Source organism: Crocuta crocuta, unplaced genomic scaffold (genome assembly GCF_008692635.1).
Source record: "Crocuta crocuta isolate KB4526 unplaced genomic scaffold, BGI_CrCroc_1.0 scaffold35, whole genome shotgun sequence".
In the NCBI taxonomy this organism is placed as follows: domain Eukaryota; kingdom Metazoa; phylum Chordata; class Mammalia; order Carnivora; family Hyaenidae; genus Crocuta; species Crocuta crocuta.
In genome coordinates, this window is record NW_027530625.1 from 571138 (window position 1) to 586297 (window position 15160).

A 15160-nucleotide genomic window follows, 5' to 3' on the forward strand; every position below is an offset into this window, starting at 1 on the left:
CAAATGATCTAACATATTACTGAGTGCTATATTGGACCTAATTATCCAAAGCATATGTTGCATTGGTGTCTTTAAACAGCTTTTAAAAATCGCATGTTTGCGCGGCGCCTGGGTGGCTCAGTCGGTTGAGCGTCCCAATTCGGCTCAGGTCATGATCTCACAATTTGTGGGTTCAAGCCCCACGTCGGGCTCTTTGCTGACAACTCAGAGACTGGAGCCTGTTTCAGATTCTGTGTCTCCCTCTCTCTGCCCCTCCCCCTACTCATGCTGTATTTCTCTTTGTCTTTGTAATAATAAACATTAAATGCATGTTTGCATGTGAACATTTCTTTTTCCAATCCTTAAGGAAGAGTTAAGGAAATGGAACACAGTTCTAATTTTATAGACTTTATAAATGAGAGAAGAATGCAAGGTAAACATGTAGAAACACAAAATACAAACGTATAAACATGTTTTCTTTCAACGTTAGGTAAAATTTGTTATTGGCAAATAACATGAAAATGTAGGCAGCCTATCCAGCAGAAAACTTCAGTTTAATTACCCTGTATACCAAAGAACAAAACAGTACTTCATGACATGTAAAATATAATGTCTTCTCTTTGATTTAGTTTGCTCTTTTAGTGATTGCTTCCCCAGTTATAATTACTAATTACCTAAACATGGAGTCAAATATCTTTTCTCCATCTGTGTTTAGGAAGCTGCAACTATCCTACTTCTATATGTTCTTTCTCTTTCCCATTGGAAAACAGACTATCAAGTAGACCTTTATTTACTGCAAATGATACAGTAATTCTTCTTCAGTTCTGCAAGAATAAGAGGCTAATTGGAACTAAGCTGTGGTTTGTTTTTCAAATGGCTTAAAAACTTCTGAAAGTAGAACTTCTGAAAAAAGAAATTTGATTGCACTTGTGGATGTCTAAGGTCAGGCATAACAAAGAATTAAAATTACTTGACCCACTTTTAGTCCCATTAGCAGCAACTGTAAACATAAAGTGAAGCTCATGGAAATAAACATTGTAACCAAAGCCAAGAGGCTGAACACTTGTCTGGCCCTTATTTCCAAGGCAAGAGTTAACTGGTATGTTAGATTTCCTTGGGAAAATGTCAGCAAAAAAAGATTTAAGACTGTTTCTCAATTATAATTTATAACCAAAAGAACTTGAAGCTTATAGGTTTATAAAGAAATGTTTGAACTGGGTTCTTTGGTAGTCCAGAGGTGTCTGTTATTATTGACATTTTGCTTCCTAACTTCTGTGTTGATTTTACTGAGAAGACCTTATTCTCCGTAACAATCTCCTAGCCCTACCTGTTTTAACTTTTTGTCAGGTTTAGTCTTCAGAAAGCCTCTTAAATCAGCCTCCTTTTTTGACTATGACTTTTCCTAAATTAATTCTTCTGTTAAAATTTTTTAGGGTTTCTTGAATAAACATTTAGTGACAATGCTGGGTTTTGTCACTTGTGGTTTTCCGTAGCATTTGGCAGTCTCCACTTGACTTTGCACTTCCTTGTTGAGCAACTAATAATAAACCATCATGACTGTAGACAAATAAATACATGACATTACTGAAATGGAGTGCTTCAATTGCTCAGGCCCATTTTATGTATACAAGCTTTATTCAGGTGTCTCAGAACTTTAAGAAACTGTTACTATCAGAGAAGTCTTCCTTAGTCTTATTTATAGTTGGAGTGGTAAAATACATATGAAAATTTATTACCTACTAAGTCTGTTTCTATGATAACTTTGCAAGTGAACACATTTTCCCTATTTTCTTAAGGATAAGAGAAGCCCCTGTAGATACTCCTCTTAATAGCAGTATTTCTATGCAGTATTCAAATAAAATTATGAATATTTTCATTGTTAGTTGAGGACACTGTAGAAAACTTTTGTTTTATCACCATAATTTTATTTAAAAAATTTTTTAATTTACATCCAAGTTCGTTAGCATATAGTACAATAATGATTTCAGAAGTAGAATCCAGTGATTCATTCCCTACGTGTAATACCCAGTGCTCATCCCAACAAGTGCCTTCCTTAATGCCCCTTACCCATTTCTAATAACATTTTCAGACTGTCACAAACACTTCTGGGCATTACTCTCAAATTCACTATATACTTTTTCCATAAAGAACTGTATGAATTAAGAGAGCAGCTGCAGCTCTTATTGCAGATCTTGATTTATTCTGTTTTTAAAAAACACTCATAAGATATCTTTGTATCAAAAGAAATGCTGACGTTTTTCTCTAGAATGCAGACCCATTTGAATTAGTACTGGCCTCTCTTTCTCACTTTGTTGATTGCATGTATTTGTGACCCTTAGATTATAGGGAATGGAAGTGAGCAGCAGCTGCAAAAAGAGCTAGCAGATGTGCTGATGGATCCTCCAATGGACGACCAGCCAGGGGACAAGGAACTTGTGGAAAGGTCACAACTGGATGGCGAAGGAGATGGACCTCTTTCTAACCAACTCTCAGCTTCATCCACCATTAACCCTGTGCCATTAGTAGGGCTCCAAAAACCAGAGATGAGCTTGCCAGTGAGACCTGGACAAGGAGGTTAGGATTGCTGCATTGCTTGCTTAACTGAAGGTTATTGTTTTTAATATGTGAGTGTCCACCCTATACTGGGTTTGATTCAGAGCAAGCAAAAACCATTATCTGTGTTTTCTAGAATCTTCAGATTTTAGATTTAAGGGGGGTAGGTATATGTACCATTCTGATTTCCCTTTAAATGTATATCATTTACATCAAAGAAAGCTATAACGGTAGTTAAAGGACATTGAGGTAGTCTTATTTCAAACTGTTTCAAGATTTTTCCAAGAAAGAAGGAATTTGAGTACAGTGTTGGTGATGTGGAGGAATAATGTTTGGGGAAGAGATAATATGTCCCAGGCCTGTAAAGCTCTTTGGGAGTAGTTGCCAGGTTTAAAAAGGGGGGCAAAAGGCATCCCAAAGGAGGATAGGGCAGTTATAAAGTCTCATTGGGAAATGAGTGTTTAAACTGTAAAGCTTTATTGGGAAAGGGATAGCAGGGGCATTGAGAAAACATAATAAAGTGGCTAAGGTGATGAATGAGAGAAATAAAGCAGTGCAGATCAGAAAGAAGACAGAGATAGGATTTTTCAGAGTGATAAAATACTAAATGTTATTTTTTACCTAAATATAAATTATAAAGTCAAAACAAATTAGAAGAGGCAGAAATATAAATCATATTCAAACTCAGATCACATTTTAAATTTGGGATTAACAATAAAGCAATTTCTAAAAGTTTTGATGTTAGTGACAGGGTTTTAATATGAAATTTCTGGCTTCACTGGGCATTTACTGTAGGGTAATGGCATATTATCTCATTAGTACCTTATTGTAGAACCTAAATGTAACCTGTAGATTTTTACTTGGTATTCATGTCAACAAAACATTAGAATGAGAGTAACCCTCTATTAACATTTCTTTCAGATTCTGAAGGGTCAAGTCCTTTCACACCAGCGGCTGATGAGGACAGTGTAGTGTTCAGCAAACTAACTTATTTAGGCTGTGCCTCAGTAAATGCTCCCAGGAGTGAAGTGGAAGCCTTAAGGATGATGTCCATCTTAAGAAGCCAGTGTCAGATTTCATTAGATGTAACCCTCTCGGTGCCGAATGTATCTGAAGGAACTGTGAGGTAAGACCAGCTTCCTGAAGTGTTTTGTAACATTGGATCAGATTTCTGACCTATACAGATTTAGAAATAAATAGTAATGAACAAAATACCTAATTATTTTATTCATGTGGTGTTTCATTTTTCTGGCACTTGTGTTATCTTGTCTTCCAAGGATTGTAATCCTTATGAAAGTTAGTCACTCATTAGAACAGTTTTTTATATACTTTTCCCCACCCCAATTGTGTGTAGTACATTAAAAATTTAAATGTTTGGAGGATAATTGAAATATGTTGACCTGAAAGTATGCCTAACAAATTTATTTATATTTTCCCTGTTTCATCATACAAATATTAGCTTGACACATTAGTTCAATATGAAGTTTAATATTGAATCTAACTGAACATATTAGAATCAATAATAACAGAATCAACTTTTTTTAAATTTTATTTTTTAATATTTAATTATTTTTGAGAGAGAGAGACAAAGCGTGAGCTGGGGAGAGGCAGAGACAGAGGGAGAAACAGAATCAGGAGCAGGCTCCAGGCTCTGAGCTGTCAGCACAGAGCCTGATGCAGGGTTCAGAGTCACAGACCACAAGATCATGACCTGAGCCAAATTTGAACACTTAACCAACTGAGCCACCCCAGCGCCCCTTTCTTCGATTAGTTTTATGTCATGAATCTCTTTCCATATCAATAAATACAATTAAAAATTTTAATTTGTGATAGTATATGATACATTATTTAGAAATAACCAGTCTTTGGAGCACCTATCTGTCTTAGTCGGTGGAGTGTGGAACTCTTGATCTTGGGATTGTGAGTTTGAGCCCTACATTGGGTGTAGAGATTGCTTAAAAAAAAATCTAATCTTAAAAAAAAAAAAAAACCCAACAACCAGTCTTTTATATTATATGTGTTAGTGTTTTTTTAAATAAAAAAGTTCTAATAATGGCTAATATTAAGCTTTTATTAAATGTGTACATAAGTGCTTTACCTATAATTTTCCTATAAGTAGTTATGTTTGAGCTAAATATTTGCATGTTTGAAATTTCCTTAGGATAAATTTCTAGAAGTAGACCTACTGAGTCAAAGTTTTCCCCATTTTCATTGTTTTTGATACAATGTCAAATAGCCATCTAGAAATATTGAAGTGTTTTGTATTTTTATCAGCATTGTATGAGACTGTCTGTTTCTGTGCCCCCGGAAGCATTTGGGGTTTTACCTATGTAAAGTTGTAGTAGAGTTGTACCTATGTGTGGATACTAGTAAGTTACTTTACTTAATATTTAATATTCCATTCATTTGCGTGTGTCATTTTTCTTTTGAGTTTTTAAAGAACCATTGCACATAGACTCACAAATCCTACTTTTATTTGTTTTTATTAATGTGGAACTTTTTTTTTTTTTAATGTTTTTTTAATTTATTTCTAGGAGAGAGAGACAGCGTGAGCAGGGGAGGGTCAGAGAGAGAGGGAGACACAGAATCAGAAACAGGCTCCAGGCTCTGAGCTGGCAGTCAGCACAGAGCCCGACGCGGGGCTCGAACCCACGAACCGCGAGATCATGACCTAAGCGAAAGTCGGACGCTTAACCGACTAAGCCACCCAGGCGCCCCATGGAACTTTTTTTTTTAAATGTCTGTGAAACTTTCAATAGAATTTCTTCAGCTCTCATTTCCGTATGCTTCTCAGTAGTCATTGCCCAACTGAAGTTATACTTTGTTCTGATATATTTTAATTCTATAAATATGCAAAATCAATTTCTCTTGTCCTATGTTTTCAAAGTTTTCATCTTATCAAAGTGCCTTTGAATGTGAATTGGGTTTCCTTCCTATGTGTTTCTATTACACACAGGGACCCCTGGGGTTTCTCCATCCATGGCCCTGCCTATTCAGTGGTGAAATTGCAGTTTCTTTTCATTCCGTTCATATTTGTGTCCTCACTGTCCAAGGCAGAGCCTGGAATGTTGTATGTATCACAGAAGTATTTGTTGAACCAGTACATTTTTTGAATGAATGACACATCTTTGATTTTCATAGCAACATCCTTTGATTCTAGTAATTTTTTCATAGATACTATCTTTTTGTAGGTATTAACGTTTTGTAGTCTCTCTTATTTGCCATGAATCGGAAGAACGTGTTTTGTTATGAGAAAGCACATCGGTTTTTTTTTTTTTTTTTAAGTTTATTTATTTATTTTGAGAGAGACAGGTGGCACAAGTGGAGGAGGGTCAAAGAGAGAGAATCCCAAGCAGGCTACGTACTGTCAGTGCAGAACCTGACATAGGGCTTGCACTCAAAAAACCTTGAGATCTTGACCTGAACTGAAACCCAAGAGTTGGACACCTAACCCTCTGAACTACCCAGGCAGTAACCCCAGCACATGTTTTTATTCCTTTTTAATGTTTATTTTTGAGAGAGAGGGAGATGGAGTGTGAGCAGGGGAGAGGCAAAGAAAGGGAGACACAGAATCCAAAGGTGACACAGAATCTGAGCTGTCACACAGAGCATGATATGTGGCTATTGAATCCCAGAACCATGAAATCATGACCTGAGCTGAAGTCGATCGCTTAACCAACTGAGCCATGCAGGCGCCCCAGTTTTTTATTCTTTAAAAAAAAATTTTTTTAATGTTCATTTATTTTTGAGAGACAGAGAGGAAGAGAGAGAGCGAGCAGGGGAGGAGCAGAGAGAGAGAGACACACAGAATCATAAGCAGGCTTCAGGCTCTGAGCTGTCAACACAGAGTCCGACATGAGGCTTGAACTCAAGGACCACAAGATCATGACCTGAGCCACAGTTGAACGTTTGACTGACTGAGCCACTCAGTGGCTCCAGGTTTTTAATTTTTATTTTATTTATTTATTTTTGAGAGAAAGATAGAGACAGAGCGTGGGTGGGGAGGGTGGGCAGGGGAGAAGACACAGAATCTGAAGCAGGCTTCAGGCTCTGAGCTGTCAGCAGAGAGCCCAACGTGGGACTCAGACTCCCAAAACGTGAGATCATAACCTGAGCCGAAGTTGGTTGCTCAACCGACTGAGCCACCCAGGCACCCCTATTTATTTTAAATGATAAAGCAAGACTAAGTCATTTTTTAGGAGGTAATGAGATGTACAGCTTTAATGATTCATTTTGGTAATCTGATTTACCCATTGATAAAATCTTTATTTAGGTACAGAGTATATGAGAAACATGTACTTACTGTTTATATCTTTCTGATTGCTTCTCTAATGTATAAGAGTATATAGGTTTTAGTACCATGGAATTATGTAATTAATAACTTCAGTAGTCCACATATGACTTTATTTATCAAGACTTAAAATTAATATGATTAGAATACAAAAATGGTTTATATGATCTTAGAAAGTTGAGTCTTGAATCATGATATGGATACAGTAAAAATAGCCCATAATCCCTATAAGATCTTTATATCTTTTTTTCCCCCAAACAGACTCTTAGATCCTCAGACAAACACTGAAATAGCAAACTACCCTATCTACAAAATCCTGTTCTGTGTCAGAGGACATGATGGAACTCCTGAGAGTGACTGTTTCGCTTTCACTGAAAGTCATTACAATGCAGAGCTCTTCAGAATACATGTCTTCCGGTGTGAAATACAAGAAGCTGTAAGTCCTTACCAGAACACTGTCTGCAAATGAACTTCACCTGGACCCTCACTATGTTGACGTTATTGTATTGTTTATTATGGTCACTTAAAAGCCAGATGAAATTTTCTTCTAATGTTTTATTTGTTCCAGCCTGATTGGCTGAAATATAAAGAAACTAGAAGTTTGGGGAACCATAAGCTTCTTGCTGAGAGTGTCAGAGACCAGGGCTGCTTCTTGATTGGCTTAAATAGGCATCTTGGTTTTAGCAGTGACACATTTCCAAACTGTTCTTTTAAAGTTAACTTGTAGGATTATTTTTATAATAAAGATATTCAGGTCGTCTCTAATAATTTAGAAAATTATTTTTCAGTTGAATTTCTCTTGTTTACAATCGTTTCTTTTTTAAAACCCCTTCTCTGGCCATTTTAAGTGTTATTTGCTTTCTAGGCCTAACAAGTTAAGATAACTTAGCAAAAGAAATCAATGGGGGAAAGATGAGTTACTCCTCCTCCCCACACATACACAAAGTAGATAACCTTCAGCTTTAATAAGAGTATTTTATTGTGATCACTGCCCATTTTCTAATACATCTGTTGTAGGTAAGCCGGATACTTTACAGTTTTGCCACTGCCTTCCGCCGTTCTGCCAAGCAGACCCCACTTTCAGCAACTCCTGCACCCCAAACTCCTGACAGTGACATCTTTACCTTCTCTGTGTCTTTAGAAATAAAAGAAGATGATGGTAAAGGCTATTTTAGGTAGAGTATTTTATTCTGTTTTTTTAAAGTGTGTATTAAAATGCTATAACATTTGTGGTTCATGCATGTCACATTATATAACCTTCATAGTATAAAATGATTCCTTTTATAGGTAGAGTGTTTTATATTGTAAATGATAAAGAAGAAGAAATGGGCACATTTGCAGAGGAAAGATTTTTTATTAAATTTAAAAAAATTTTAATTCCAGTATAATTAATAAACAGTGTTATGTTTCAGATATACAATATATAAATTCAAAAATTATGTTTACTGTTCCTGTCAGTGCTCATCACAATAGGTTAATTCCCTTCACCTATTTCACCCATTCCCAGTCTCCACCCACACCCTGCTGCCAGCCACCACCCCTCTTGGTCACTGTTGTTTTGTTCTCTATAGTCAAGAGTCTGATCTTTGTTTGTTGCTTTTTTTTCTTTGTTTTGTTTCTTAAATTCCACATAGGAGTGAAATCATATGGTATTTTTCTTTCTCTAATTATGGAAGCAGTCCAAGGGTCTTATCAGTAGGTGAATGGATAACGAAGAGGTGGTGGATATATATGTACATATACACACATATAATGTTATACATACATGCATACATATGAGGTGATATATATGTATACATACACACACATATATGTGTATATATATAATGGAATAGTACTCAGCCATAAAAAGAATGAGATCTTGCCATTTGTAACAACATAGATGGATCTAGAGTGTATAAAGCTAAGTGAAATAAGTCAGTCAGAGAAAGACTGATTTCTTTCTATTCATTGGTTTTTTTTTTTTTGGCTGAGTAATATACCCTGGAATGAGTATGTGTATATTGTGTATGTATTTGTGTAAATATTCAGTAGTGGAATTACTGGATTATTGGTAATTCGATTTTTAATTTTTTGAGGAACCTCTATACTGTTTTCCTTAGTGGATGTACTGGTTTGCATTCCCACAAACCATTCACAAGTGTCCCTTTTTCTCCACATCCTCGCCAACACTTGTTATTTCTTGTCTTTTTTGACACGTGTGAGATGATACCTCATTGTGGTTTTGATTTGCATTTCCCTGACAATTAGTTATGGTGAGCATCTTGTCATGTGTTTCTTGGCCATCTATATGTCATTTTTTTTCATGTCTTCTACCTATTTTTAAATTGTATTATTAGTTTTTTGGGTGTTGAGTTGTTGAAGTTCTTTATGTATTTTGGATACTAACCCTTTATTGGATATGTCAGTTGCAAGTATCTTCTCTAGTTTAGGAGTTTGTCTTTTAGTTTTGTTGATTGTTTCCTTTGCTGTGCAGAAGCTTTTTATTTTGATATAGTACCAATAGTTTGTTTTTGCTTTTGTTTCCCTTGCCTCAGGAGACATCTAGAAAAATGTTGCTATGACCAATGTCAGAGAAGTTATTGCCTGTGCTCTCATCTAGGATTTCTATGGTTTTAGGTCTCACATTTAGATTTTTAATACATTTTGACTTTGTTTATGGTATAAGAAAGTGGTCCAGTTTCAATCTTTTGCATGTTGCTGTCCAGTTTTCCCAGCACCATTTGTTGAAGAGACTTTTTCCCGTTGTATATTCATTCCTCCTTTGTCAAAGATTAATTGACCATATAATTGTGGGTTTATTTCTGGGCTCTCTATTCTGTTTCATTGATCTATGTGCCTGTTTTTGTGCCAGTACCACACTGTTTTGCTTACTACAGCTTTATAGTGTATCTTGAAATCTGGGATTGTGATACCTTCACTTTTGTTCTTTTTCCTTTTTTTAAATGTTTATTTTGGGAGAGCGAGAGCACGCGCATGTGAGTGGGGGGTCAGAGCAGAGAGAAAGTGTCCCAAGCAGATCCCAAGTAGATTGAGCAGGGCTCGATTTCAGGAATCGTGAGATCATGACCTGAGCTGAAATCAAGAGGCAGACGCTTAACCAACTGAGCCACCCAGGCACCCCTTGTTTTTGTTTTTCAAGATTGCTTTGGCTATTCAGAGTCTGTTGTAATGCTAAACAAAATTTAGGATTAATTTTTCTAGTTCTGTGAAAAATGTTTGTATTTTGGTAGAGACTGAATTAAATCTGTAGATTGCTCCGGGCAATATAGATGTGTTAAAATTTGTTCTCCCAGTCCATGAGCATAGAATATCTTTCCATTTATTTGTGTTGTCTTTAGAGTACAGGGCTTTCACCTCTTTAGTTAAGTTTATTCTTAGGTATTTTGTTATTTTTGGTGCAGTTGTAAATCAGACTGTTCTCTTAATTTCGCTTTTCCAGAGGCAATATTTGAAGAATTTTGAAGCTATTAAAAAAATTCTTTCATGGGAGAAAATATGTCCTGTTACCATGTTCTTTTAGACTCAGAATAATTGGCTGACAGGTGATGTGAAATATGACAGAAGCTAAGCCTGCTGGATTTGTAGCTGCTTTTGTTTTGCTGGGTGTTTTGGAGTTGTTGGCTGGTTAATTTGTTTTAATAATCTAAAGATCTTAAGGCTGTTGAAATCAAATTTTACCATTATAGTTTATCTGAACACATTGGAAGGGGAGAAATGAAGTGTGTATGTCTGAAGTTTTAACCTTGTAGATTGGGTCAGAAATAACTGGCTTGGGTTTTTAGGTAAAGTGATACTTCTTGAGCGTGAAAAGAACTCTGGAACAGAAGTAAAAACTTAGGTTTAGTTTAATTATTGTTACTGTTAACACTGTGACCTTTTCTAAGTTTCTTTATATCTCCTAGCAGTAGTTACCTTATATATAAAATGAGGTGGCTGTACTCAAAAGTCCTTTCTAACTTTAAAATACTATGGTCACAAGATGATTGATTTTCTTCCCCCCCTACATAACCCGTATCACACACTGAGTGCTTCCTGGATCATAATTGTTAGTTGGATATTAAAGTCTTTTTCCTCCTTGACTACCTCATAAAATGGGTAAAATGGAATTACATCAAAATATGAATGATTTCTACTATTTTGCTTTTAAGTTAGAAAGCACAATGGCTGGTTCATTTGTTTGAACAACTGATGACTCTTGGTCTCCCTGCAGACTTTTTGAATTATCCTGCCATCTGGTGGCAAGTTTAGTGTAGTGCAGCCTCAACTTTGATTTGTTCACTGAAGTATGAGACTTTGTTGTGGTCTCTGCTCTGACATCAGCTGTATTTCTGTTCTCACAGCAACACTGGGATGTGCTGCTTCCCACAGAATGCATACCTAACCTAGGAAGTGGAGATTATAATCTACGAACTCTGTAATAGTTATTTTCCATTTTAAGGAACAAAATTTTCTCTAAGCTTCATTTTTTTCATTAGTAAAGATATTTATGTAGATCCTGTTTATAAATTTCAGTTACAAATAAAAACAATTTCTAAGCTCTCTCAGAAGCACTAGGATAGTTTTCTTCCTTCTGAACTCAGGCATGTTCAAGGTAAATCAGCCATTCCTGTTCCATTAATTCACCCTCCTACCAAGGAAATGCTATATGGAAAATCCCTGGTTGGTTGTTTTGCTCTTTGCATTTGTTAGGACTTTGTTCTTTTTTTGTTAACATGATTTTATTGAATTTGTAGTTTATAGTAGAAAAGAGTATTGTGTAGCCTTATTATAATGGACTTGTTGAAAAGTTTTTATCAGATTGAACTTGCTAAAAGCGTTTTTTTAAACCAATGATTCTGTAATATCTACAGAATTTATCTACAGAAATAATCACTGAGGTACAGAGAAAATTATCAACATGGTTGCTCTCCTTAACACTATAATAACATAACACTATAATAACAAAACTAAAAAGTGGAAAGTGAATGTTGACCGAAATAGCATGATTAAAATATGATGCATTTCACAATATTAGGTATTGAAACATTATGTTATACACCTCAAGTTAATATAACGTAAGTCAATTATAGTTCACTAAAAACATAATGCAGTGGTGCACTCATATTCTTTAGCACCTATCCAAAAAATAACAGCATGTATAAGTAACCATAGCACAATATAGATTGTGGTTATACTGTAACATAAATATAAAGTGCTGTGGCAAGAATTAATGCTCTTCTTTTTGTCCCTGATAATGTATACTTCTTACATTAATTAAAATTAGAAACCTACTTTCAATTTAGCCCTTGGGAAAATGGAGCATTTTCATTTATACCATTCAAAGCACTTTTTGGTCTTATTTAATGTGCCACATAACTGTATTAGATATGCTGAATATTTGATATTTTCTTGTTTTATAGGTAAAGAAACCCAGAGAAATTAAACCTGGACCTCAGTATTGTAATTTGTACAGTAGGAAGTAAATGTAAAATTATTTGGGTGGATCCATTCAGTGATACAATGACAGTACTAGAAATACAGTCCAGGGGCACCTGGGTGGCTCAGTCAGTTAAGCTACTCACTCGGCTCAGGTCATGATCTTGAGGTTCACAAGTTAGAGCCCCACGTCCAGCTGACAGCTCAGAGCCTGTTTTGGATTCTGTGACTCTCTGTACCCTCTCCTTGCTTGTGCTTGCTCTCCCTCGCCCTCTCTCTCTCCTTCTCTCTCTCAAAAATAAACCAAAAAAGGGGCGCCTGGGTGGCTTAGTCGGTTAAGCGTCCGACTTTCGCTTGGGTCATGAACTCACGGTTCGTGGGTTCGAGCCCCGCGTTGGGCTCGTTGCTGACTGCCAGCTCAGAGCCTGGAGCCTGTTTCTGATTCTGTGTCTCCCTCTCTTTCTGACCCTCCCCTGCTCACACTGTCTTTCTCTCTCTCTCTCTCCTAGAAATAAATAAAACATTAAAAAAACAAAACAAAACAAAAAAAAACAAAAAAAAGGAAGAAATCTAATCTAGAGTCCCTGACAGCAATGAAATGAACTTTCACTGTTTAACAGTCTCCACTCTGCTTACTGTTAATATAGTTTTTCCTTGCACTTCAGCCTTCGGACACCAGAGACAACTTTATATTTTTTGTCTTTTTAAATATTGCCAAGAAATGAGATTAAATTTATTTCTATGTCATCATGCACAGAACATAAAGACTAGTGTATCTGCTATCAGTTGAAAATTGAGACCTGTCTGTATCCTTATAGATGAAAATTCTATCAGCTACAAATATTTAACAGTTTGGTATAGAGTTTTTCTTTGCAGATGTTTGTCATTTCTAGACTCTTTTGCTAAGATTCTTTGATTTTCTAATCTCAGTTTCATGGAGTGTTTTTGAGTTCGTTACTATGTAAGTGCAGATGGTCTGCAAACTAATTTTATTTCTTCAGAGCCACTTTTTTCTGAGTAGGTACTCAGAACTCTCATGTAGCCTTTTCTAGTATCTTCTAATACTTCTGCTGCCATTTTTTTTTTTAAATTTTTTTTTTTTATTTTTTTTAATGTTTTTTATTTATTTCTAGGAGAGAGAGAGACAGCGTGAGCAGGGGAGGGTCAGAGAGAGAGGTAGTCACAGACTGAAACAGGCTCCAGGCTCTGAGCTGGCTGTCAGTACAGAGCCCGACGCGGGGCTCGAACCCACAAACCGCGAGATCATGACCTAAGCGAAAGTCGGACGCTTAACCGACTAAGCCACCCAGGCGCCCCTCTGCTGCCATTTTTTAAAAATTGTATAGCACTACAACATAATTTATATTTGCTGCATATTGGCTGATTGCCATAGGCAGATGTTTGCCTTTGAGAACAAAGGAGCTAGTGCAAGTAGTATGTGGGAGAGTAGGAGATTATTTTGGTAAACTCTAATTTTAAGAATATTTTCAATTTTTTTCTTAAGGTAATGTTTAACTATATTATTAGTATTTTTTATAATGACTGCACAGGTTTACAGTGTTATTACTGCTTAAGGGAAGTGTTAGGCAATGGCTTACTTTTTGGCCATATCTTCCTTATCTCTTGTTATTTTTTGAAGGCACCTTGTTTTGAAATTCAGAAGCTCCCTAATTAGGTATTTTTCTTTATTATATATTTAAACAAATAAGGCACTAATTATTTGTAAAAAAAAAAAAAAAAAAACCTGTCTAAATTGAAACGAAAGAAAACTAATGTTTTTTTGAGTGTCTGTGCTAGATGCTATGCTAAGTGCTTTGCAAATATCTAACTTAATTTTTTCAGCAACAGAAATTAAAAAACTAAAGCCACATTTTAGGGAGCATAAGAGTGTTTTTTCTAGCTTATGTAAATTGTTCAGTGGATTATATACAGTAATGGTAATACTTTCACATTAAGAGGCAGATGAGGAGTTTTAAATTTCTTTTATGACTTGAAAACCAGGCACAGAAAAGAATCTTAGATTCAAGAGAAGTTGTTCTAGTATATGTCATAAGAAAATACTTCGCAAAATTAATGAAACATGTTGTTCTACAGTGCTGTTCCTAAAGAGAAGGACAGACAATGCTTTAAACTTCGCCAAGGAACTGATAAAAAGATAGTCATCTATGTGCAACAAACAACTAATAAAGAACTTGCCATTGAAAGGTAAACATTTTTAGTAATTCAACTTAAATATAAATTCATTTTTATAAATTTAGTGGAGTAACCATATACTGTATTCAAAAATGTATTTGCAGGGTGCCTGGGTGGCTCAGTCGGTTGAACATCCAACTGTTGAGTTTGGCTCAGGTCATGATCCCAGGGTCGTGGGATTGAGCCCCATGCTAGGCTCTGTGCTGAACATGGAGCCTGGTCAAGATTTTCTCTCTCTTTCTCTCTCCCTCCCCGCCCCTCTCCTCTGTTCTCTCTCTGTGTCTGTAAAAAAAAAAAAACAACCCTTGAATATATATATATTCTCTTATATATATGAAAAATGTGTTGTTCTCTGGGGGATTCTTTTGGTTATTGAAGTGAATACTTAATTCACTTCGAATTACCTCCCATAAATCTGCAGCTCATAAACTGACTTCAACTATGTGATAATAAAAGCCAAACAGAATTTGTTATGTAAATTAAAGAAGTAAAGATTATTTGGGCAGTAGTAATTCATTAATAATTTTAATGTGCCTTTTATCCATCAAGAAGAATTTTAAGTGACCTAATGTAAGCATCTTTGTGTTATTTTTTTCCCCCAAATTTATGTCTCTTCTCTTTTTTTGGCAGGTGTTTTGGTCTTCTCCTTAGCCCAGGAAAAGATGTACGAAATAGTGACATGCACTTGTTGGATCTGGTAAGGATTATTTTTTTTTTTTTTTTTTT

The 15160-nt window shown here is 35.7% G+C and overlaps 1 protein-coding gene across 3 annotated transcripts in view; it reads left to right on the forward strand.

The window, feature by feature from the left end:
• Positions 1-15160, forward strand: part of RABGAP1 (RAB GTPase activating protein 1) — a 153473-nt gene that overhangs the window by 22149 nt on the left and 116164 nt on the right. For 2 of the 3 annotated variants that reach the window (XR_013336093.1, XM_077768190.1), the window contains exons 2-7: positions 2319-2553; positions 3454-3658; positions 7085-7259; positions 7841-7998; positions 14336-14446; positions 15065-15131. Coding sequence is in view for 2 of the 3 variants with exons in the window: in XM_077768190.1 (XP_077624316.1) it covers positions 2319-2553; positions 3454-3658; positions 7085-7259; positions 7841-7998; positions 14336-14446; positions 15065-15131 (951 nt within the window). In the remaining variant the exon portion in view is untranslated. The remainder of the gene's footprint in view (positions 1-2318; positions 2554-3453; positions 3659-7084; positions 7260-7840; positions 7999-14335; positions 14447-15064; positions 15132-15160) is intronic. The other variant, XM_077768191.1, reaches the window with a different exon arrangement.